The 24236-nt window shown below is 41.1% G+C and overlaps 1 protein-coding gene across 1 annotated transcript in view; it reads right to left on the reverse strand.

Annotated features, from left to right (window-relative positions):
• Positions 1-531: 531 nt before the first annotated feature.
• Positions 532-24236, reverse strand: part of Snx6 (sorting nexin 6) — a 44942-nt gene continuing 21237 nt past the window's right edge. The window contains exons 6-14 of the mRNA XM_019208874.2: positions 23277-23400; positions 18107-18202; positions 15748-15853; positions 10851-10926; positions 9394-9433; positions 6413-6499; positions 4664-4823; positions 4496-4581; positions 532-1320 (exon numbers count right to left, since the gene is read on the reverse strand). Of these exons, the coding sequence (XP_019064419.2) occupies positions 1267-1320; positions 4496-4581; positions 4664-4823; positions 6413-6499; positions 9394-9433; positions 10851-10926; positions 15748-15853; positions 18107-18202; positions 23277-23400 (829 nt within the window). The 3' untranslated portion in view covers positions 532-1266. The remainder of the gene's footprint in view (positions 1321-4495; positions 4582-4663; positions 4824-6412; positions 6500-9393; positions 9434-10850; positions 10927-15747; positions 15854-18106; positions 18203-23276; positions 23401-24236) is intronic.

The raw sequence follows: 24236 nt of genomic DNA on the forward strand, positions 1-24236 counted from the left end.
TTCCAAACAGGAGAGCAGTCAGAGGTGGTGCAGTCCCACCACTCGGTCTGAGCTGGGAGTGACGATGTTCGCTCACATTAGAAAGGCCAATAATGTCGAATAGAACCACTGGCATCGTGTCAGCAGTACCCTACCTGCACACCAGCTTTTATCGCACACGTTCACTTTCCCCACAGACAAGAGCTCTTCCTGGTAGCAGATCTCTCTCCATACAGTGGCACCAGAGGCTCAATGGCGTGTCTCATGGTTACCTGGGCTAGCTAGGGACAGAGGCCAGAACATTCATTATAAACTGAGACTACACACTGCTCCAGGATTTCAGAAGCAGCTGTCACCTGCCCACGTCCACCTTATATGGGCAGAGGAATGGTCCATTCTTTGCTAAAGGGATGCTGATCTGGTTCAGTATTTTTTTTTTTTTCTCTAAGAGATGAGGTCTCACTATGTAGTTCTGGCCCTTTACTATGTAGCCCAGGCTGGCCTCAAACTTCCAGCGATCCTCCTGCTTCAGCCTCCCAAGTGTTGGGATTACAGGCGTGCGCCACCACGGCCAGCTCAATGTATCATTTTAAAAGAAACAAACAAAAAATGAAACTAAGACCTGCACTGTAAAGCATAACATCGGAGTAGATTTATTACAGCTACTCCAAATTTTAGGGTGATACATGTCCTCAGAGTTTAAAACTATCACTATTATCGCTGGTTATTGTACAATTGGTTTAGTCTACAAGTTTAAGGCAAACATACTAATGCATTTGCTTTTCTTCAGAAATCATACTTAGATTACATAAAGTCTGGCCCAAAACTTTTATGTTGATTAATTAAAATTAAGTCTGATTAAGATGCTTTACAAAGGTATATGAATGAACTAAAAGTGTACAGTACAGTATTTTTAAAATAAAATTTAAAAATCAAGAAAGGCCATCTTTACCGTGTTGGAACAATGTATTTTGAAAAGGTTAAACTTCAAAAATTGCTTAAAGGTAAATAAGACTGGCAAACATAAAGAATACTATTTATAAAATAAACCCAGTTATCAAGGCGACTTAAAAACAGACAGGACTCTGGGCGTCCAAGGAGGACAGGTGCAGGTGATGGAAGTGGTCCAGGGACGCAGCGCAAGGCTGCCCACTGCTTCTCGGAGGAGGAAGAGGAGATGCATTTTGTCAGCTTTGCTTCCGGTGAGCAGAAATGCTTAACGTCATTAGGAAAACAAAAATAAGATCTGAAGGAAGGCAGCCCTTTTTATCAGGAACCGAACGTGGCTTATGTGTCTCCACTCAACACTGCCAGGCAGTTCTGCAGCAACTGGAGGTTACCCTGAAGAGGCAAGAGAATTATGAATGGCTTTAGTCCAAATAGCTTGAAAGAGTCTTACTGAAAATATACAGTATTAGAAATCACGTCACTTTGTCAAGATGTCAGATTTTTTTCTTTTGGTACCGGGGATTGAACTCAGGACCTTGTGCTTGTGAAGCAGGTGGCGGCACCACTGAGCTAAATCCCGGCCCAAGATGTCAGAATTTTGAAAATCATTCTTTAGTAAATAAATTTCTAGACCAGTATTTACTGTCTGGATTAACTGACATATCCTAATGAAGACAAAATATGCTCTTTTGGGCCATTTTTTTTTTTATTTGTGGTACTGGGGATTGAACTCACTCAGGTACTTTGGGCTTGAGAGGCAGGCAGCAGAACCACTGAGCTAAATCCCCGGCCCTAATTATTATTCTTTTTGGCATTGGGATTGAACTCAGCATTTTCACTGAGCCACACATCCCTTTTTGGTACCGGGGATCGAGCTCAGGACCTTGCACTTGTAAGGCAGGCAGTAGCACCACTGAACTTAAACTCCAGACCCTAAATTTTTTGTTTGAGATAGTCTTCCTACATTGCCTACGCTGGGCTTGAATGTGTGATCTTCCTGCCTCAGCTTTCCAGAGTGCTGGGATTAGTTACGTTCTGCACTGTGATATACTCCTTACAAAGGTACATGAATGAACTAAAAGTATACAGTACAATATTTTAAAAATAGAATTTAAAAATCAAGAAAGGCCATCTTTACACCTTGTTGGAACAATTGTATTTTGAAAAGCTTAAACTTCAAAAATTACTTAAAGATAAAAGACTGGCAGCCATAAAGAATATTATTTATAAAATAAACCCAGTTATCAAGGCGACTTAAAAAGCACTGGACTCTGGGCTTCCAAGGAGGACAGGTGGAGTGATGGATGTGGTCCAGGGATGCAGCGCAAGGGACAGCACAGACTGGCGCTGCCCGCTGCCCACCAAGCATGCAATATCCTACACTGTCAGCGGGGCAAGAGAGCGCACGTATCCTACCCTCCCCGGTCAGTTTCATCACATCTTCTTTTCTTGCTCTTACATTTTACACTTTACTTATAAAGACCAAGACTACTTTGAAGGATACAAGTGACCCAGTTTTCTATTAAAACCAGATTATGTTGCAAGACATAAAACCAAAGTAGTTTCAGACTATTTACCATACATTTTAGTATGGGCTAGGCTTTTTGGAACAGGGACTGGAAGGGGGAGAAGCTGAAGTTCATTACGGGTAGTAAACACAGAACGAAGAAGCAATTCTGGCTCCTCTACTGCAGCAGAATAACTACTCTGTAAAATAAATCTATATGTGCTTCAAAGTTACAACAGTTCAAAATTCCCAACACATAAAAATGATTAGTAGGGCCAGGAATTTAGCTCAGCGGTTCGGTGGCCTGCCTTGCAAGCGCAAGGACCCGAGTTCAATCCCCGGTACAAAAAAAAAAAAAAAAAAAAAAAAAATTAGTAGTGGGCTGGCCATTTAGCTCAGTGGTTCTGCCACCTGCCTTGCAAGCAAAAAGTCCCAAGCTCGATCCCTGGTACCAAAAAAGAGAGAGATGGAAATGTTCAATACCTTAATCTGATTAATGCACCTGTACCGAATGACTATAATGTATCCTGCAACTATGTACACATATGTCTCAATTTTAAAAGACGGGACTGCCAAGGTTAACAAAAATTACTGCACAAGCTCAGCCTAGTGCCCCCATGCACACTAGGACACTTGGCCATGTGACCCCAGGCCTGGCCACACTGAGGGTGTGGGCAGCAGCCCTGGCACCTCATCCAGCACAGAGGAAAGCCCTGCCACACCAACCACTAATAGCTCTGCTGTGGGGCGGTCACCCCCAGCTGAGAACCACAGGAGTGAGAACAACCCTCGGAAATCCAAACACAGAGAACACATTTCAGAAAGGACTTGAAAGAACACAGACTCAAAACCAGGAGGAGGCAGCAAACTTCTGAGAGACTGAACAAAGTTGCAGACTTGGAGACATACGGTCCGTGTCAGCTCCTCCACTTGGCTGAGGTAGTGAATGGAGCCACAGAGCAGCAGAACTGAGTGCACTTGGCTGTGTCCCAATAAAACCTTTACAGAACTCACACTTGCATTTCATATAATTATCACTGTTTTCATTAAATTCCTAGCCATGTAAAAACGAGAACACCACTCCTAGATCACAGGCTGTACAAAACTGATGGGCTGTGCTTTGCCAACCCCTTTTTTCTTTTCTTTTTTGGTTTTTTTGAGACAGGGTCTCACTATGTAGTTGAGACTGACCTGGAGCTCACTATGTAGCCCAAGTTGCTCTTGAGCTCACAGCGATCCTCCTGCCTCAGCCTCCCGAGTGCTGGGATTACAGGCGTGCGCCACCACGCCCAGCGCCAACCCCTTTTCTGTAGCAGTACAACCACGTCAATATAGCATGTGACCCTCTTAACAAGGAACAGTGAGAATTAGAAATTAACTCTGTTCAGAGCAAATCAGGCCAAGCCCAGCATAGAGGTACAAGCCTGCAATCCCAGCACTTTGGAAGCCAAGGCAGGAGGATTTCAAGTTTGAGCAAAGAAGAAGTGGAGGGAAGGGGAGGGGAAGAAAGCCAGAGAAGGTGGTGAGGGAAGGAAAGAGGGAGGAGGTAAGGGAAGGGGAGGAGGAAAAAGGAAGCTGAGTGTGATGATGGTGCACTCTTGTGATCCTAGTAGACCCTGTCTCAAAAAAAAAAAGACACTCTCCCAACCAAAAAGGTGGAAGGCAAGGATAGGAAAGGGGAAAAAAAGGAAGAAGAACAAGCTGAAGTTACGTAGTACTGAGCTGTATATTCCCAACCTTTAAAAATATTATTTTGGGAGCCAGGCACTGTAGTGCATGCCTACAGTCCAGCACTCAGGAGGCTGAGGCAGGAGGGTCACTGTCAATCCGAGGTCAGCCTGTGCCACATAGCTGAGTTCAAGGCCAGCCTGGACTGCATAGTGAAACCCTGTCTCAAAGAAAAGGAAAGGAAAGAGGGAGGGTGAAAGGGAGGGAAAAAAGAGTTTTATTTTGTGACAGGATCAGACCTTGTGATCCCCCTGCCTCAGCCTCCTGAGCTGCTGGGATCACAGGTGTGCATCACCACACCTGGCTTAAACTGTTACATCTTTAATACATTACCTTTGCATGTTTCAGTTCTAATTCTGCAAGTTCCACTAAATTTTTTCTGAATGCAGCAACTCTTCTTGTCTTAAAATCTATAAGTTCTGTGAACAAGAAGAAAACAATTGATCAAATTTACATAACAACCATGAGTCAACCTTGTGATGAAGGTTAATGTAACAATACCTTGTTTTGCAGATTCAGATATTTTTTCAAACTTCTGACAACACAATTGTTGGGAAGTTTCAGCCTGCAGAACATCTTTATTCTTTGCCCTTGCTTTGTCCAGCGCTTTATTAGCATTTTCATAATCCACCAGTGACCGAGATCTTCGGTACAGGAGGTCCTGTAGACAGTATGTTCCACTACACATCAGACTCACCCCACACTACTGGAGGGGACACTAACACAGTGAGAGCCACACACCAGCCAGCCTTTAAGATTTTATTTCCACTTGCTTGGTTTTGCGGATTGAACCCCAATTCCCTACCCTAAGTGTTCTTTTATTTTGTATTTATTTAGTTTGTTTTGGGACAAGGCCTTGCTAGGCAGTTCAGGCTGGCCTCAAATTTATGGCCAAATCCTCCTATCTCAGTCTCCCAAGTGCTGAGATTATAGGTGTCTGCCAATATGCTTAGCTTTTTTTTTTTTTAATAGCAGCTTTATTGCTGGGTGTGATGGCACACGTCTGTAATCCAACACTCTGGGAGGCTGAAGCAAGAGGAATCACAAGTCCAAGCCTCACTGAAAACTAAGCCAGATCCTGTCTCAATCTTAAAAAATAAAAAAAGCACTGCGGTTGCAGTTCAGCATGAAGATTTTGGGTTCAATCCTAGAACCACAAAATGCCAAAAACCCTCCACTAGTTTGATACATAATTCACATGCCATTTAAAACATACAATTCAGTGATTTTCAATATGCTCAAAGTTGCACAACCATCACCACCAACTAATTAAAGAAATAGGGCCGGGATTTAGCTCAGTGGTTCTGCTGCCTGCCTCGCAAGCACAAGGACTGGAGTTCAATAACCAGTACCCCCCACAAAAAAAGAATATGTCCACCATTCAAAAAGAAACCCCACGGCCAAGAGCAGTCACTATCCACTTCCAACGTGTCATCTGGCCTTTGCAACCATTAATCTGTATTCCTTCTCTGTAGATTTGCCTTACTCAAGATCGTGTTATACCAGAAGTTTGTACAGGTAACATTTTGGGGCCGGGCGTGGTGGCGAATGCCTGTAATCTCACACCCAGGAGGCTGAGGCAGGAGGATCGCTGTGAGTTTGAGACCAGCCTGGGCTACATAGTGAGTTCCAGGTCAGTCTCAACTACATATTGAGACCCGTCTCAAAAAAAACAAACAAAACAAAACAAAAAAAATTGGGGGGGTCCTCTTGTTTAGTCAGGTAACTTTGGTGAAGGTGGAGGGTACTGAGCATTGAACCCCCTTTTTATTTTGGACAGGGTCCAAAACATGTCTCATCATGTTGCTAAGTTGCTCAGGTCTGTCTCAAACTTGTGATCCTCCTGCCTCAGCCTCCCAGAATGCTAGGATTCTGGGCATGCTATATACCACCTCTGGCTTATACAGGAAAAACACGTGGTATTCCCTGATCTACAATTTCTTTTTTTTTCCTTTTTTCTTTTTTTGGGGGGTACCAGGGCTCAAACTCAGGACCTTGTGCCTGCAAGCCAGGTGGTGGCACCACTGAGCTAAATCCCCAGCCCTTGATTTATAATTTCTAAAGGGAGAACAAAATTAATACTTGAACATATGTCCAAAAAAAGTCACTTTTTAAAAAAGTACCAGGGATCAAACTCAGGACCTTTCGCTTGTGAGGGAGGTACAGCACCACTGAGCTAAATTCCCGGCTCTAGTAAGTCACTTTTAACAATCTTAAGTCTAACAACCTCTAAAGAAACAATTAAGTTACCTTAGCTGCTTGAGATTCTCTTAAGTAATATTTTAAAAGGTCAGAAAGTTTGAGATCTTCATCGGCAGATACTCGTGCTTCTATTTTCTGAAAAAGGGGGAACACTGGGTATTACATCAGCAATTGTATTCTGTTCTCAGCACTTTTCTTAATAATTACCGCAAGAACACTGAAAAAAAAATTTTTTTGGCACCAGGGATCGAACTCAGGTCCTTGTGCTTGGGAGGCAGGCGGCAGAACCAATGAGCTAAATCCTCGGCCCAAGAACACTGAAATTCTAAGTAACTATAATACGTACTCCTGTTTTACTGGTTTCCTCCCTTTTCCTTCCAACTGACTTGTTACTTTTTACAACTTTGATTGAAAAACATTTCCAGTGAATAATGTGAGTAACGAAAAGACTGTATTTGATTCCAGCACTTCACTGAGTCTATCAGTCTCTAAAGCAAGAGCTGGATGGTGCAGCGCTGCAGAAGGCAGCTAAAGGACACCTCCACTTGGTACACAGGGGGTGTTACACTATAAAATCTCATTTAGCTGTACACTTATGTTTATGCTCTTTCTTGTATGTCTAATATACTTCGATAAAAGTCTGAAAAACTATAGCTTCCTAAGTTATTAATTTATTGAGAAATTAAAACTTAATGGCTCCCCTAGCCCAACACCAGGCAATGCTGGGAACTGAACCCTGGGCCTTGCTTACGCTAGGTAACTTCTTTACTACTGAGCTACAGCCCAGACCTGGAACTTATTAACCCAACACATTCAAAACTGATTTAGATGTGCTGATAACATGCTAGATAGTATGAGTGTTTTAAAATAAGTTTCCTCTCCTTCCACTGAAAAGAAGGTACTGTGTCCCCTTCCTTGGCAGCTCTCAGACTGCTTGGCCAATACAGCAGAAGTGACACTGGCACAGGCCTTAAACCAGCCACTCCCATGCTTACCACTTTGGATGGCCGACTTCCAAACGTCTGCCTGTGTCGTGAGGAGGTGTGAATGGCCGAGTGGAGAAGCCACACACAGGTATCCAGCCCAGCCGTACCACAAGTCATTGAGCACCAGCCTGAGCCTCAGGCCCATGAGGAAAAGTGCTTGCTGGTGGTATTCTGGGATTTTCTCAGCTCTGTCTTTTCTAAATACTTGACCCATAGAATCCATTACCATATAAAATAGCTATTGTATGCTACTGGTTTTAGACTGTTGGTATACAGCAGTAATAATCAGAAGAACATACAGACACTAAAGGCCAGGGCCGGGTGTGGTGACATCCTTCTGTAATCCAAGCACTCAGCAAAATGAGGCAGGAGTATCACTGCAAGTTCAAGGCTAGCCTGAACTACACAGCAAGTACTCTGTCTCAAAAATAAATAAAGGAAGGCCAAGAAAATATGCCATCCAGTTCTAATTTAAGAGAAACTGCTTGCTAAAATATGAGAAAATGAAAACATGGAAATGAAGTGTTTGTAAATGGGGAGGGGAGGAGGGGGTGAAGGGAGGGCAGGGACAAGGGGAAAAAATGAGAACCAAGACCTGTCATGTAAAGGTACAAGATCCCAATGATGAATGTAACTGCACTGTATACCTAGAATGTACCAATAAACTCAATGAGGAAAAAAAAGAAAAAAGAGAAACTGCTTGCTGCAAGAGGCATAACTGACTCATGTCCTCAACTACAATCCCTTTGGGTCTAGCACCATGTTCCCACAGGGCTGAGCTCCAACACCTCCCACCATGGGACCCCTGCCTAGACAGAGAGCAGCTGGTGTGGACACTACACAGGCGACTTGAGCTGAGGGATGCCTCTTCCCCTGTCCAAAACATCCCACTCCTGCTCCTTCCTTTCCATTCTTCACAGTAAGGAGCTTTCACATCTGATCTTACCCTCACATCTGTTCCTCAGGGGGCTTGATGTAAGTCTGTTTTGTAACACATCTCTTTACTTTGATATAAATGCACAGAAAAACACAACTGTATCTCTGTAACTTCCCCGAAAGTGCTCAGTGATACAATTATGAAAGGAAGAATAATGCATTGTCTGAAAACACATTTTTTTAAAGGGAAAAGTAAGGAACTACTGATTGGAAAGCGGCATCAACACTCCCCTTCTCCTGTGTGACAGCACCTCTTTCTCCTTCACCTATCTCTACTGTTATCACCCGAGTGACAAGGCCATGCTGAAATCTGACTTTACACTGCACGATCTACCAGGACGCTGGGCTATCATTAAACGTCAGATCAGTAGCTCCACTATTTTACCAAGTGATTAATATACTGAATACTAGGATATGTAAGGAAGCCCCCCAAATCCAGACGCCATCAGTATGACAAGCGCAACCTTCCCACAGCTGTGTATGTGCCCTGAGCTGATAACACTCGGGTGAAAGGGGTGCTGGGGAGCAAACCCAGGTCCCACGAGCAAGCCATGTGCTCTGCCCTCAGCACCCCAACAATTTACTTTTATCTTTGGAGTGCCAGGAATGATACTACTCAGAAACCAATGTGGCACAGGATCAAAAGCCACAGTCAGGCGTGGTGGCATGCACCTGTAATTCCAGCACTCGGGAGGCCGAGGCAGAAGGCTGGGGGACAAAAAAGGATCACTCTTTACAAAAACAAACCCAGTCTCTAGAACGAGTGGTTTCTGGAATGTGAACTTCCACACAATACCAAAAAAGCCCTAGCAAAAACTGAATTTCTTTTTAAAAAGCAAAACAACAAAACAATGGAATTCAAATCTATTATCATTCTGACATATACTCATCTTCCTCAATAAATTAAACATAGCCATAAGTTAAACACTACTGTATGCAGAGATTTAGATCTTCAAAGATCAACAGTAACTCTTCGGAAAAGCATTTATGGTGGTAAAAACACTCAGGAGAGTTATTCTTTTAACAGATTTTAAAGGGTACGATCATTGTTAACTTCATCTTGTAGGTCCAATGCTGTGTGGAAGAACTCTACAATGTAGTACTTACCCTTGTTTTATCAAACAGTTCTGAAACTTTGAGGAAAAACCTGGAAGGGAAAAGTATTTTCATCAGAAGCTATATATGATATAATTTTCTACCTTCAATGTGTAGAGAATATACCTCCAAACCATATTAATATTTAATTTTTAAAAAATCGGTCCAGGGATTTAGCTCAGTGGCACTGGCCTGCCTCACAGGAGGTCCTGAGTTCCATCCCCAGTACCAAGAAAAACCATGTAATCCCACTATTCATGAGGCTGAGGCAGGAGGATCAATGGGAGTTTGAGGCCAGCCTGAACTAAAGTGAGACACTATCTCAAAGAACAAACAAACAAAAATATCACTTACGTTGGCCCTGAACTGGAGATCCTCCTGTCTCAGCCTCCTAATTCTGGGGTTACAGGCATGTGCCACCACACCTAGCTTTAATATGGAACACTTTTTGAAAATTAAATATCGAACATTCTTGTTCCATCATATAAAAATGTATTAATAGTCTCATTAACTGTGCACTTCATTTAGTTCAACAAAAATCTCCTTGCACTTCACTTATATAACAGATCACATGAAATGTGTTACAGAAAAATCTCCAATTTAAGGCAACAGTCTAAGCCAAATATTAATTTTGAAATTTACCTTATCCTTCAGTTAAGATACCTCACAGTAATAAAGCCTACACCTTCCAAATCATTACAGAAATATAAAACAGTCACACTGAAAGAGATCAAAAGCCGACTGAAAGGAAAATACTGAAGTTGGAACAGTTGGTTATTTGATGGCTATGTTTTAAACATTCCAATACAAGTGAAAAATAAATTAATAACCAATTCCTGCCTCAGCACTCATTTTTACATATAACTAAATGGCCTGTTAAATGTTGCTATCAATTAAAACACATCCCAATGCCATGGAGGAAGGGAGTATAGCTTAGTGGTAGAGGTCTTGGGTTCAATCTCTAGTACCATCAAAATAAATACAGAAACCCAATAAGATACTATTAAAAGAGAAGTTATAAAATACATAATTACAGAAGACATTATAATAGGAATAGGACTAATTCTATTACAACAAAAACAAATTTAGTAACTTGTTTTACTCAGTCCAGGCTGTTTAGCTCTTGGGAGGCTGAGGCAGGAGGACTGCTGTGAGTATGAGTCCAGCCCAGGCTACATAGAGTTCAAGGCCAGCATGAATTATGTAGCTTGAGACTCTGTTTTAAAAAAAAAGTGACTGCCTTGCAAGCCCCAAGTTTGATCCCTAGTACCGAAGAGAGAGAAAGTAAATATATATATTAAAGCCCATTTTATTTCTGAGAAAAAATAAAGGAAGGAGAAAAACTGAATCAGTCCAAGCATATAAAAAAGTTCCTTATTATCACTATTTTGATAGTAACATTCCAGAATGCCCACCCAGATTAAAGTGTGCTTTTCAATATATTTAATGTTCTCAATTAGAATCCTTACTTGCATATATCTGTAGAATCCTGAGTTCCTAAAGCATATAACGAAGAACCAATTCTATTGTAATCATCTGCAGCACCTATGGAGAAAGGTTTAAAAAATCTGACATTTTCACAGATTTTAAAACACTTACTGAGCAACTACTGCAACATTTAATATGACACCCAAAATCTAGTAAAGGAAGTGACACAAACACTGTAATGCAATATAATGGACATCATATTAGATGCATTTACATGTAAAAACTGCCATGGGAATGGGAAACATGATTCCACAGATTAGGCTGGGGAAGGATTTATAGAAGAAAGTACAGAAAGAAACTGGTTATGGTGGAATGAGGGAAATCTCTACCAGGCAAAGGGAGAGCATTTCCAATAAAAGAACAACGCAAGTAATGGTAAGAAAGCATGAAGAAGTGTACCCTAACCTAGTGAGGCTGGGGAGAAGAAAGAGAGGAAAAGGGGCCCGTGAGGAAAGGGTTCTGGGATGGTGCAGTGACCACTGGGAATGATGGTAGTCTTTTTCACTTTATGGTGAGACAAAGTCTCCTTAAGTTGCCCAGGCTTGGCTCAAACTCCTACTCTTCCTGCCTCAGCCTCAGGAAATGCTGAGATTATAGGAATGCGCTAGCAGAGTCTAAAAATGTAAGGGAACTGTCTCTACCTGCTAAAGGGTATCATAGGAAAAACCTCCACCTAACACCAGTAGTAAAGACTGGATACTCCGTAAGAGCAGGAAGGAGGTTAAGGTGCCTGCCCTCCTCACCTCCAGGCAGCATTACACCAGCTACACCAGAGGACCCAGCAGGGCAAGAAGAGAACAAACAGCATTCACACTGGAAAGAAGGAAGTGTCATGCTTTATTAGCAGATGCGGCATGATAAGCTACATAGCTACAAAACTCTTACTAGAACTATAAACATTCTCAAGAATACTTTGCATTTCTATATATATATGCAAAGAATATCTGAAAACTGAAAAAAATCATCTCATAAGTAATACGTAGCACTAAAAAATGAGGGATCAGTCTAACTAAAGATGTATAAGACTATACACCAACACTGCTACAAAGACAAGTGGATTCATGCACTACATTAATGTATCAGAGGACTCAACATTGTTGATAATCGATTTTCTCCAAATTATTCTACAGATGCTAATCTTGGGGCAGTGGATTCAGCTCAGTGGCACCGCGCCTGCCTTTCAAGAGCAAGATCCAGATTTTGATCGCCAGTACCAGAAAATAAATATATAAATAAAAAATTTAAATATAGATGCTAATCTTAATAAAAATTTAATCCTTAATAAAAACTCAGCGGTTTTGAAAGTGACAAAATCTGTACGCAAATAAAAAGATTAGAGTGGTGCCAAAAAAACTAAAGAAAATAACTGTTAGAGAATTTATGCAAGAAAAGATGTTCAAAGGGGCCAGCTCAGTGGCATCACACCTACCTCCCAAGCAAAAGGTCCTGATTTTGATCCCTCATGTTAAAAAAATAAAAAAGAAAGAAAAAAGAAAAGTAAAATTCAACATCATCAGTTATTAGAAAAACAAATTAACAGCAGGGAGTGGAGGCGCACGCCTGTGATCCCAGCACTTGGGAGGCTGAGGCAGAGGACTGCTGTGAGTTTGAGGCAAACCTGGGCTACACAGTCTGTCCAAGGCCAACCTGAAATACACAGTGAGATACTGTCTCAAAAATAAATAGGGCCAGGGAATTAACTCAGTGTTACCACTGCCTGCCTTGCAAGCACAAGGTCCCAAGTTTGATCCCTGCCACCTAAATAAATAAATAAATAAATAAATAAATAAATAAATAAATAAATAAATAAATACTTTTTAAAAAAAAGATCTGGGCACACTGGCACACACCTGTAATCCCAGCAGTTCCTCCAAGTTGGAGACCAGCCTGAAATACATAGCCAGACCTGTCTTAATAAACAAAAAACATTGGTAGGCTGAGGCGGGAGGATCGCTGTGAGTTCAAGACCAGCTTGGACTACATAGTAAGTTCCAGGTCAGTCTCAACTACATAGTGAGACCCTGTCTCAAAAAAACAAAAAAACAAAAACACCACCACAACAGAAAAAAAAAAAAAAAATCCTGAGTCAGGAATTCCACTGTGCATACATGACTGAAAGAAATAGTCAGTATGTTGAAGACCACACCTCCCCTCCCATGTTTAATGATGCACTATCACCAATAGCCAAGAACTGCAAATGACCTAAGTGTTTATCAACTAATGAATAAAGAAAACATTGTACACAGACAGTGGAACACTATTCAGCCATAAAAAGAACAAAACCTTGTCACTGGAAACATCAATGATAAAAGGGAAATCATTATGCTAACTGAAATTAGGCACAAAATGGCAAGTACCATATGATCTCATGCATGTGGAATCTCATGGAAATTGAGAGCAGACACTGTACTGATTACCAGGAACATGGGAGAGTAGGGAAGGGAATGATAGTACAAGATGATCAATGGGCGCTAAGTGACAGACAGGGGCAAGAAGCTCTGGTGTGCTTTTGCATGCCTGAGTGACCAGAGGCAACTGCTCACTTCAAAATCTAGAAGAAATGATTTTGACATCTTCACCATGAAGAAATTATTAATTTTTTACAATAACAAGTATGTTTAGCCCAATTTAAATGATATAATTATAGATGTATCAAAACATCGTACGATGCATTAATATATACAAGTACTGCTTTTATCTACCAGTTAAAATTTTCATTATTAGTAACAATATAGTAAATACTATATTTGTTGGTAAGAATGTGGCACAAATGAAACTCTCATGGCAATACTGGTGAAAATGCAAAATAGTATGATCACTATGGAAAAAGTATGGCAGTTTCCTAAAAAGTTTAGATACATTTACCATGTGACCCAGCCATTCTATTTCTAGAGATATGAAAAGATGTACAAAAAGAGATACGAAAGCATGTATTCATACAAAGAGTCATGCCCCGGTGGCTCACATCAGCTTTACTTGTAATAGCTAGAATGTAGAAACAATCCAAAGACTACCAATAAGTGAATGGACAAATAACTGTGTTGATATGGCCATTCCATGGAATATTGTTCAGCAATAAAAATGAATGAACTACTCATACACACAACGTGGCTGAATCTCAAAATAATTTTGTTGAGTTTCAAAGCACAACTATAAAGAATACAAACTGCCGGGCGTGGTGGCGCACACCTGTAATCCCAGGACTTGGGAGGAGGAGTCAGAAGGACTGCTGTGAGTTCGAGACCAGCCTGGGCTACATAGTGAGTTCCAGGTCAGTCTCAAATTACATAGTGAGACCCTGTCTCAGAAAAAAAAAACAACAAAAAAAACAAACTGTGTGATTCCATTTACATAAAATTCCAGAAAATAAACTCTTCTACAGTGACTGAAAGCAGATCAGTAGTTATCTGGGGATGGGGCAGGAGAGATCACCAAGACCACAGGGAAATGTCTGGGGTTATGAATAGGTGCATTATTTTGATTATGGTGATGATTGTACACAAATGTCAAAGCTGAAAACCCAGTGGGGTTCCAGAGCCTGGCTTGCAAGTGTGAAGTCCTGAGTTTGATCCCCAGTACCGCAAAAACCAAAACAAAACAAAACAAAACAAAACTGTATAGTTTGTTACTGCAGTTATCAATACCCATTATACTCAATGATGCTGTTCAAAAATCCCACTGGGCCATCTTGTACTTTGAAAGGATCTTTTACATACATGATTTTGTGGCATGATGCAACGGTCATTTACAAACTTTGTCAGTTCTTTCAAATAAAAATGAAAAAAGCAGTTGGTTCAGTCACTACCGAATCACTAAAACATTTTTTTGGAGAGACTCATCACACTTCATAATGAAGCCAAAGTGCTTTACGCATAGCTCCCATTTCATCACTTAAGATATTTTTAAGGGAGAAATACAATTTATTTTAAAAAAAGACTATGTTTTAGAACGTGCACTCAAGAGTGAAGATTAGCTGGCATGAGGACACATGCATGTAATCTCTGTACCCTGGGAAGATGAAGCAGGGGGATCACAAGTTGGCATCCAGCCTGGGCAACTAGCAACTGGGTTCAACCCCCAGTACTTCGGAGTCAATTCGTCCAACAAAAAACAACGAAAGACTCACTTAAGATTGTCCTTCAAGTAAAAACTGGAATAAATCTTCACCAACCCCCTCCCCCTGCAATACTGGGGATTGAACCCAGGGCCTCTGCATTAAAGCTATATTTCCAGCCCCCCCCACTGACAGTGTCTTTGTTTTTGTACCAGGGATTGAACTTGAACTCCGGGCCTTGTGCTTGCGAGGCAGGCAGCAGCACCACTGAGCTAAATCCACGGCCCCAGAGATGGTGTCTTGGTAATTGCCCAAGTAGCCAGTACAGGGGTCAAACTTGCGATCATTCTGGCTTGCCTTCCCAGAATGCCAGAAGAAAGTTACTTTTAAAAAAACACTGCAAGTCATGACAGGAAAAAATAATGACTATTAGTACAGTTTGGTATTATTATCTTGATTTGCATATACAAAAGCACCAGCAGTTTACTTTTTTCTTTGCGTCATCAGTGTAAATGATAATATAGTAAAAAAGGCAAAATAAATTGTAAGAACAGGTTTGTTTGGGTTTTTTTTGTACCAGGGATTAAACACAGGACCTTTTGCTTGCCAGGCAGGCGCTGTGCCACTGAGCTACATCCTCGGCACCTATTAGAACAGTTTTGACCTCAAAGGTTCACTTTAGAAGCAGGCTGGGTCTACGTTTCATAAACCAGTTAAGTTTGAGAACCACAGTTCTCAAGACTTTTACAAACTAATTTAACAGGTTAATTTTATTATAATTACAATTCCATTAAAAATGTAATCTTCAGCCATAGAAGTCTTACTTTTGTGGGATCTTGTCATCCTATCAGATTTAGCAGATGCATCCTTAACTCGATTATGATATTCTAAAAGGAATGTTCGTTCGTGCTCAAAGAAATCGTCTACATCCTACAGGATCAAAAAAGAAAACATGAGTTTTTTCACTCATTTGTTTCAGCACAAAATGCAAATCACTGTATGCCACCATTATATATATTTAAAAAATCATCAAGAAAACAGCACAGCTAACCTCAGAAGCCAAATGTTACGCTATTTCTTTAGCACATTAAGACTTACAGATCTGCATATCTATCAATCAAGTAAGGAATGATTTTGTAGCTAAAAGTTTAGTGATCCTTTATATGGCTCATGTTCACATGTTGTACTCTGAAACATGCTCTTGCTTATGCTTCACTTCTACAAACACATTAGTGCCACTGGGACTGACCAACTGCTTTTGAGAGAAAGAAAAAAAATCCTAGTATCCCACAGCAAGCACTCTGCTTGGTTTCACATGCATTTTGTGGGTCATGTGGAGGCTGTCTAGCCTTAGTTATTAGGGCCCTTTCCCACTGCTATAGGAAACCTGGCCAAATTTGCTACCTGGGAGCAATGACAGGATTTACCACTGTCTTCGATCTTTTTTATGTAAAGCCAGATATACATTACAAATCAAAATTACAACAGTACTTTCTCAGCTTCTACATCAGCAGCTATTCATCCTGAAAAGCATCAGCTGACATAATGTAACATGAGATCCACATCAACGTAACACAAAGCACCAAGAGTCAGTGCTGACAAAATCTCATTTGAAATTTTCATGTACCAGCTTTCTTAACTGTAAACAGGGGAGTAAATCTAACATGCAGGTTATAGTGAAGATTAAACAAGAAAACAGACTACCAGTCAATATATTATACAAGTTCAGTAAGTTAGTTCTTATAAAATAATCTGCCTAAGTCAATTAAGTAGGTTCTGCATGCCCATTTTATTGTAGGTATATCTTTAAAAACAATGACAACAAAGCAGCGTTATTTTACTCCTCAGTATCTGCCTGATGATGTAATAGAAATATTTTTCTCAAATTTTGCTGGTAAGTCTTCCTATAAATCAATTCCTATACCATTTTTTAAACAATAAGTTTAGATGTTATTTAGTAAATTATTTTATTTTATTATATTTTTCTTTTGGTACCAAGGATCAAACTTGGGACTCTGCACTTGTGAGGCAGGTGGTGGAACCACTGAGCAAAATCCCTGGCCCTATAAGTATTTTTATATATATCATCTCCTTTTTTCTTCTTCCCAAGACAGGGTCTTGTTATGTATGTATATATATATATATATATATATAGTAGTTCAGGCTGGCCCAAACCTGTAGCAATCTTCCTGCCTCAGCCTCTCAAACAAATGCTGGGATTACATGCGTATATCACCACACCTAGCTATAATCCCATTTTGAAAATGGAGAAACTGATTCAGAGGAAGAAAGTAACTCTTCACAAGATCATATAGCTACCAGGAAATAACATCAAAACCTCAATTAAGCAGGGCATGGTGGAGCATCCCTATAATCCCAGCACTTGGGAGGCTGAGGTAGGAGGATCGCTGCAAAGTTTGAGGCCAGCCTGGGCTACATAGTAAGTTCAAAGCCAGCCTGAACTGCATAGCAAGACCCTGTCTCAGAACCGTAACAATGACCACCACCACCACCACCACCTCAACTGAGATTTTTTTTGGGGGGTACTAGGATCGAACTCAGGACCTTGTGCTGGTGAGGCAGGCATGGTGCCACTAAGCTAAATCCCTGTTCCATTCAATTAAAATTGTATTCCAAACCTGAACCTAAATTCCCCCAACATTTGCAAGGCTAAGTGTATAATCAGGCAGGCTCTCTTCTTGCCCAACCCTACAGCTCTGTGTATCCTGCACCCAGTGGACCGGGTGCGCATGTGGGTAGACAGTCCACCCTGTCCACTCATCTTTTCCCAGCTGCCCCATGCCACCCTGATCACCTAAGGAAGGCATACGGGCACAGTGAGGGAGGATGCCCATGGAGGACCTGGAAGAAGGCTTGGGACTGGGGCAGGGAAATACAGGGGAGAGTGAGAGGGCTGTCTAGCTACCTGGAACACGGACTGGCTTAGAAGAAATGGGCATAGGCTCCAGGTGGTCAAATCCCCTTGGGCTGCAGACTTCTAATCCCTTGGAGAATGGAACTCACCAGTGAGAAGTACCAGGGCAGGGGCAATTTCAGATCTACAGATTCTACTACTCAAATTTTTCCCTTAACTCTAGTTCTGTACATCTTAAGTCTCAATACACTTCCCTCCTAAAAGTAAATTCCCAACCAGTAACAGTGTTAATTAAGCAAAAATCTTACCTTTACTCCTGAAACAATGACTCCATCTGCTGATTTGACCATATTTTTAAAGAAATCTTCAAGTTTTTCTTTTTTATTTTTTCCTCGAACACTCAACTAAAAGAAAGGTAACTTAAAATTAGAACTTTCTAAAGTTACAAATGGAGCCAGGCATGCATGGTGATGCTGGCCTGTAATCCCAGCACTCAGGAGGCCGAGGCAGGAGGATCAACCGTGAATTCAAGGCCAGTCTGAACTACACAGACCCTGTCTGGACTGGGGGCGGGGGAAGAGCAGTAACAAATAGAAAGTACTGCTTCCTTGGCAACTTCAAAAGGACCCCAGCTTTCAGTCATGCATATGGCCCTCATTCTGAACCGACCCAAGTATCACCTCCTGTTCTGTGTTGAGGGTCAGCAGCTTATAGTACAAGGCATATAAAAGATGACTTGAATAGCATGAATAGTTATCCAAGGGGAAAAGTGAGAAGGAGCTAATCTTTGATTCCTGGAGCTTGCAGCCCCAGGATGCTCTATAAAGCAACATCCCATCTAACTTCCTTCTGTATCACCAGGGTGTTACTTCCCACATGACCTCACTTATCTTGAGTCCTCACCATCCTAACCACCCCAGTAACCCTAGGTGGTTTTGCCTGCATAGTTTCTTAGCAAACAATAGCAAAAACATTAGAGTGGTATATGGAGCTTCTCAATGGGGCCCTATCTCTAGGAATGTGCCTCTTTGATAATAGCTTAAGATAAGCCAGGTAGGGCTGGGGACATAGCTCAGTCAGTGGTACAGCACTTGCCCCACATGCACAAAGCTGAGTTCAATCCCCAATACCAGACCAAAACAAATCAGGTACACTCCAGCTAAAGTGAAGTCACTTTGTCTTAACCCATACATTCACCCCTTTTGACCCAACCTGTAGGAATCCAACCGGTCTTGCTGCCATGCAGGACACTTTTAGCCAGAAAGTCCCCCAGTAAACTGCACTCTTTGCAATCCTGTATCTGTCTGCTCCCCCCCACAATCTCATGACAACTTTGGGGCCAACCCTCACACACTAAACCTGGACTGTTCCTTTAGGTAAATGACAATCTCCATCACCACCTGCTGTGGTCTGACACCTTTCCCACATTTCTACACTGAAACCTAATCCTGCAGGGCATGGTATTCAGAGGTGACTCTGGGAGGTTGTTAGCTCATCAGGGCAGAGCCTTCATACAAGAGCCCTGAGGGAACTGGTCTACACAAGCTTAAAGAGTTCATGTGAGGTAAGAAAATGATGCCAATTCAGTGGAGCTCTTTAGTAGGCTGCATAATATACTTGGCTGCGACCTAGTAACCAGAGTAACATGATGACAGCACATTAATATATCTGAAGCCACAGGAGTATGAGATCACTTATAAAAATGCATTGAATCTGAGTCTAGAAGGATTTCAACCCTCTATAGAACTAACTCTATGAGAACCCTCGGAAAAGAAAATGTCAATGAATGGGTATTTGGAGGAAAAAGTCCAGAAGGAGACTGGGAAGTAGGTAAAGTCAAACATCCAATCACAAGATATTCTGAAGACCAGGAAGTACAGGGATCTCACATAGTTATTCAAAATGAAAAAGCATAATGTAATAAGCCATGTTAACAAAAAAAAAAGCAGGGGAAACATGATCGTGTCATAAGTTTACTTTCTCATGGCAAATAAGGAATCTCAACAAATAAGGAAAAGAAGCAAACATTCCACTTGATAAAAGGATAGCTACTAAAAGATTCACAACTGAGATCATCCTTAAAGGTGAAACACTAAGTATTTTCCCCTGAGTTCAGGAAAAAGACAAGGATATATGCTGTTGCCATTTCTACTAAATTTTGTATTTGATTCTAACCAGGGCAGAAGGGGAAAAAATACAAAGGCATCAAGACTGGAAAAGAAAGAAGCAAAAATAAGAATACTGGAGCTTTAAAAAAGTGTGGTTGCCACAGTGGATGATGGTAAGGAACACAGAAGTTTGGGAACTTGATTTTTTTTTGGCTTCTACTTCCCTGTAAACAAAGACACCATTTGATCAAGAGAAACCTTTATGTGTTGAGAGTAGCTTTTAGAGAAAATGGGAAAGGAGCCAGGTGTGGTGGTGTATCCTAGTGATCCCAGAACTTGGGAGGCTGAGGCAGGAGGATTATGATTCTGAGCCAGCTTATGCTACAAAGCACATTTGAGGCCAGCCCACACTGTAGTGAGACCCTCTCTCCAAAAATAAGAGGAGGAGGAGGAAGACAGAAGGGAGAGAGGGGGAGAGAGGGAGAGAGAGAGGGGGAAGAGGGGGGTCAGAGAGAGGGGGGGAGGGGGAGGGAGGGAGACAGGGGAGGGGGGGGGGGGGGGAGAGAGTGGGGAGACAGAGAGAGGAAGGCAGGGGAGAGGGCTGTCTAAGGGTGTAAGTCTGTCAAAAATGATGGAGCAGGTATTCTAGACTAGATGAGAAAGAGGTAAAACAGGAAGGTGCTGAGCCAAAAATGCAGGTCAAGGGTACAGATGCACCAAAGAATAGGTATGTGGGGGTCAGGGATTCAGCTCAGTAGTGCTGCCACCTGCCTCTCAAATGCAAGGTACTGAGTTTGATCCCTAGTACTGAGGGGGAAAAAAAGGTATGTGATTGATGTACAGTTGCAAATTCCCTATGGTGGGTGTTATCATTATGTATGCCTAAGATGTACCAACAAATGTTGTGCTATATTAAGAAAAAAAAAGAAAAAGAAGGGTCCGGGGATTTAGCTCACTGCCTGCCTCACAAGTACAAGGTCCTGACAAGGTCCTGACAAGGTCCTGAGTTCAATCCCTGGTATCAAAACAAATCCCTGGTATGTGAGAAGAGGAAAAAGAAAAATTAGGACAACAGGCTATGTTTGGACTCTATCGTACTAGGGTAATGACAAGATCCCAAGTATGCCTACTGAGGAAATCTAATAATTTAATGGAGGTTCGGAGGGTTACATGTTATCTACTGCTAAACAGACTCAGACTATACTTACTGGAAAGAGTGTACAACCATATAATTAAAGCAAATTAAAGGCAATCACTTCTTACAGTAGCAACCCTTTCTCAGACAAGTAAATGCTGAACAAGCCATTCTAGGCCTCCCGTCTGTCCTGTGCCCTTTTGACACTTCAACACACTTCTGCCCCACAACAGATCAGTTGTCCCATGACACTGAAGTAAAAGGATCATATACAGGTTTTTTCCCAGCACCACTGAAGATGAGGGGGACATTAGAAATAAAATTGAAGAAAAAAATTAATTTTGAACCTATTCATCTTATAATTTCCCCCACTCTCAGTACTGGAGACTGAACTCAGGGAGCAGTGAGCTACAACCCCAGCCTTTTTATAAATTTTATTTTGAACTGGGTCTCACTAAGTTGCCCAGGCTGGCCTCTAAGTTTTACTATTTCTGTCTCAGACTCTTGAGTAGCTGGAATGCAGGCATGTATCACCACACCTGGCCTTCTGAGGTATAAGTTTATAAGGAATGAAAAGAAATAAATCTACTCTGGTGGGAGAAAAAAACCTATGAAATCCTAAGCTTTCTGAAAGCTGTTTATAATGCTGGTCTAAATATTTAGTAATCCTGGCCACGGATGTAGCTCAGGAGCACTGCATCTGCCCAGCAAGTGCAAAGTCCTGAGTTCAATTCCTAGTACCCAACATTTAGTAATCTTTCACTTATTGATACAAAAAATATTTATTTTCTATAGATCGCTAGGCATTCCTCTGAAATAGCGATGAAAACTTAATTCTTCCCTACCCTCACAGAAATTAATTTTAGTTGGAAGAAAACAGACTCTCTATATAAATAAACAATCAAATTTATAGGGCCTGGGATTTAGCTCTGAGGCACTGTGCCTGCCTAGCAAGTTCAAAGTCCTGAGCTCAATCCCCAGTGCCAAAAAAATTTTTTTTTATAGCTGGGTGCCATGGTAGTACATGCCTATAATCCCAGAACTAGGAGGCTGAGACAGTCAGGAGGCTAAAGCAGGAAGATTGCTGCAAGTTCAAAGCCAGCCTACACAGCAAGACTCTGCCTCAAAATCAAAAGATGTATATAAATGTGTGTGTGTGTGTATCACACCCCAGGTACTTCTAAGGGCTGTGGCAATAGGACAGATTATCTTGAGAGTGAAGCTACTATAGCTCAAGCAGCCTCGCACTGAAAATTACCACTTCAGACTTCACATCTATGCTGCTTCAAATATTTTTTAGGGGGGAAGGGTTTACCAGGGATTAAACTCAGGACCTTGCGCTTGTGAGGCAGGCAGCAGAACCACTGAGCTAAATCCCGGCCCTATAATTCCAAATTAACAGGGTTTTATCCCAACTATAAACAAGGCCCAACAAACTTATAAAGGGCCAGGGATCTAGTTCAGTGGTTCCACCATCTGCCTTGCAAGCGCAGGGACCCGAGTTCAATTCCCGGTACCAAAAAAAAGAATTAAAGATCTGTAACATCTATCCACTTAAAAAAGTTTTGTCAACACTGTTTGTTTTGTTTTGTTTTTTTAAGACATAGTTTCCCTTTGTAGTGCCGGCTGGCCTTGAACTCTCAGTGATCCTTCTGCCACAGACTCCCCCAGTGCTGGGATCACAGATGTGTGCCCCACACCAGCTTTGCCAACAATGAATGAAGATCCCGTGTTATACGATTGCACCCAGCCTTGCGCTCGCCAGGCGGGTGCAGCACCACTGAGCTACTCCCCAACTTTGTATGAAGAAAATGTTAAAGCTTAATCACCTCATTCTCTTGCTTAAGCAGTTTTTAGGCAGGAAAGAAGAAAATGGAGAAAATTAGGAGCAATAGGCACTAACCAAGAGCTGTTAAACAGACCAAAAGTCAGTCCTTTACACAAGGAAATGGAATTATTTAGCTCATGCACCTCCCTGCAATTCTCCATAAGGATTCAGAACCTTTCTTTTCAGAAATCAAATGTAAGGAACCTTAACAAATTTGATAATCCTATTTATTTTCTTTTGTACAGCGATCGAACTCAGGACCTTGTGCTTGCAAGGCAGGCACAGCACCACTGAGCTAAAGCCCCAGCCCAATAAAAGTATTCTTAATGAGCCATAATGTCTTTCTAACTACTCCCTGCATTTTCCAATGACTTTCCAATTACTGTTTTAATCAATCTGATACTCACATCCTGATTATATTCCAAAAAGACATGGAAATTTAAATCTTTCCTCAAAATAGGATGGGCTGCCACACGACACAGGAACACTTCATGCATCGCCACTGTCTTCTTGAATATTGCCAAATACTCACTAGAAATAACACACAAAATTTAAGGTAAAAAACTAATAACTACAATGTCAACTGCAATGAATTTTTTCAGCAAATAATCTTTAGATTTAAACAAAGGTTTTAGCTAAACTGTTTATTAAATATATAAAATTCAGCACTGAAAAAGACTGCATGCTAGTTAATAGTATTTATTATACCTAAATGTTAGTATCTTTAAATTTTATAAACTTCTTAGAATCCAAGTTGATGTTAAAGGTCACTACTGAGGTATCTGCTTTTAGCTCCAGAGAAATTATCTAATAAACCTTAATGATTCGATTTCTATATAATTGTTGCTTTTAAACAACTTGGTAAAAAAAAAAAATCAAAACCACAAACTCACTAAACATATTGTCAATGTTAATAATTATTCTCATTTAATGACTCAAACACACAAGAAAGAAACTCACCATAGAGAGACTGGGTTTTGCCATTACACTGAAGAAATGTGTTTAAAAATATTTTAATATCATCAGTGAATTCCTTGACAGTAATACATGTCAGTTTGATGGGGAAAAAACACTCAAGGAAAAAAGGCCCAATATTCTTGCTGCAACTACGTGCAAGAAGGATAAGTTTTACATACCAGCAAACCAGCAGGCTCAATGTTGGGAGGAGTTTGATCTTTGGGAGGGTAGTCATTCAGTGAAGACAAAAAAGAAGGATGCAGAGGATGGAGGTAGCAGAATAAACCCAAGGCTCTCTGTTATCCAACCCCTAACCAGACCACAAAAGAATCATGATCAGGGCCACTGGAAAATCACAGATCCTTCAATATTAATGTGTTCTGCTAAGTTCCAGTTGCTTTTATAGACTT

Source organism: Fukomys damarensis, unplaced genomic scaffold (assembly GCF_012274545.1).
Source record: "Fukomys damarensis isolate Sample0158 unplaced genomic scaffold, DMR_v1.0_HiC HiC_scaffold_17, whole genome shotgun sequence".
Taxonomy (NCBI): Eukaryota; Metazoa; Chordata; class Mammalia; order Rodentia; family Bathyergidae; genus Fukomys; species Fukomys damarensis.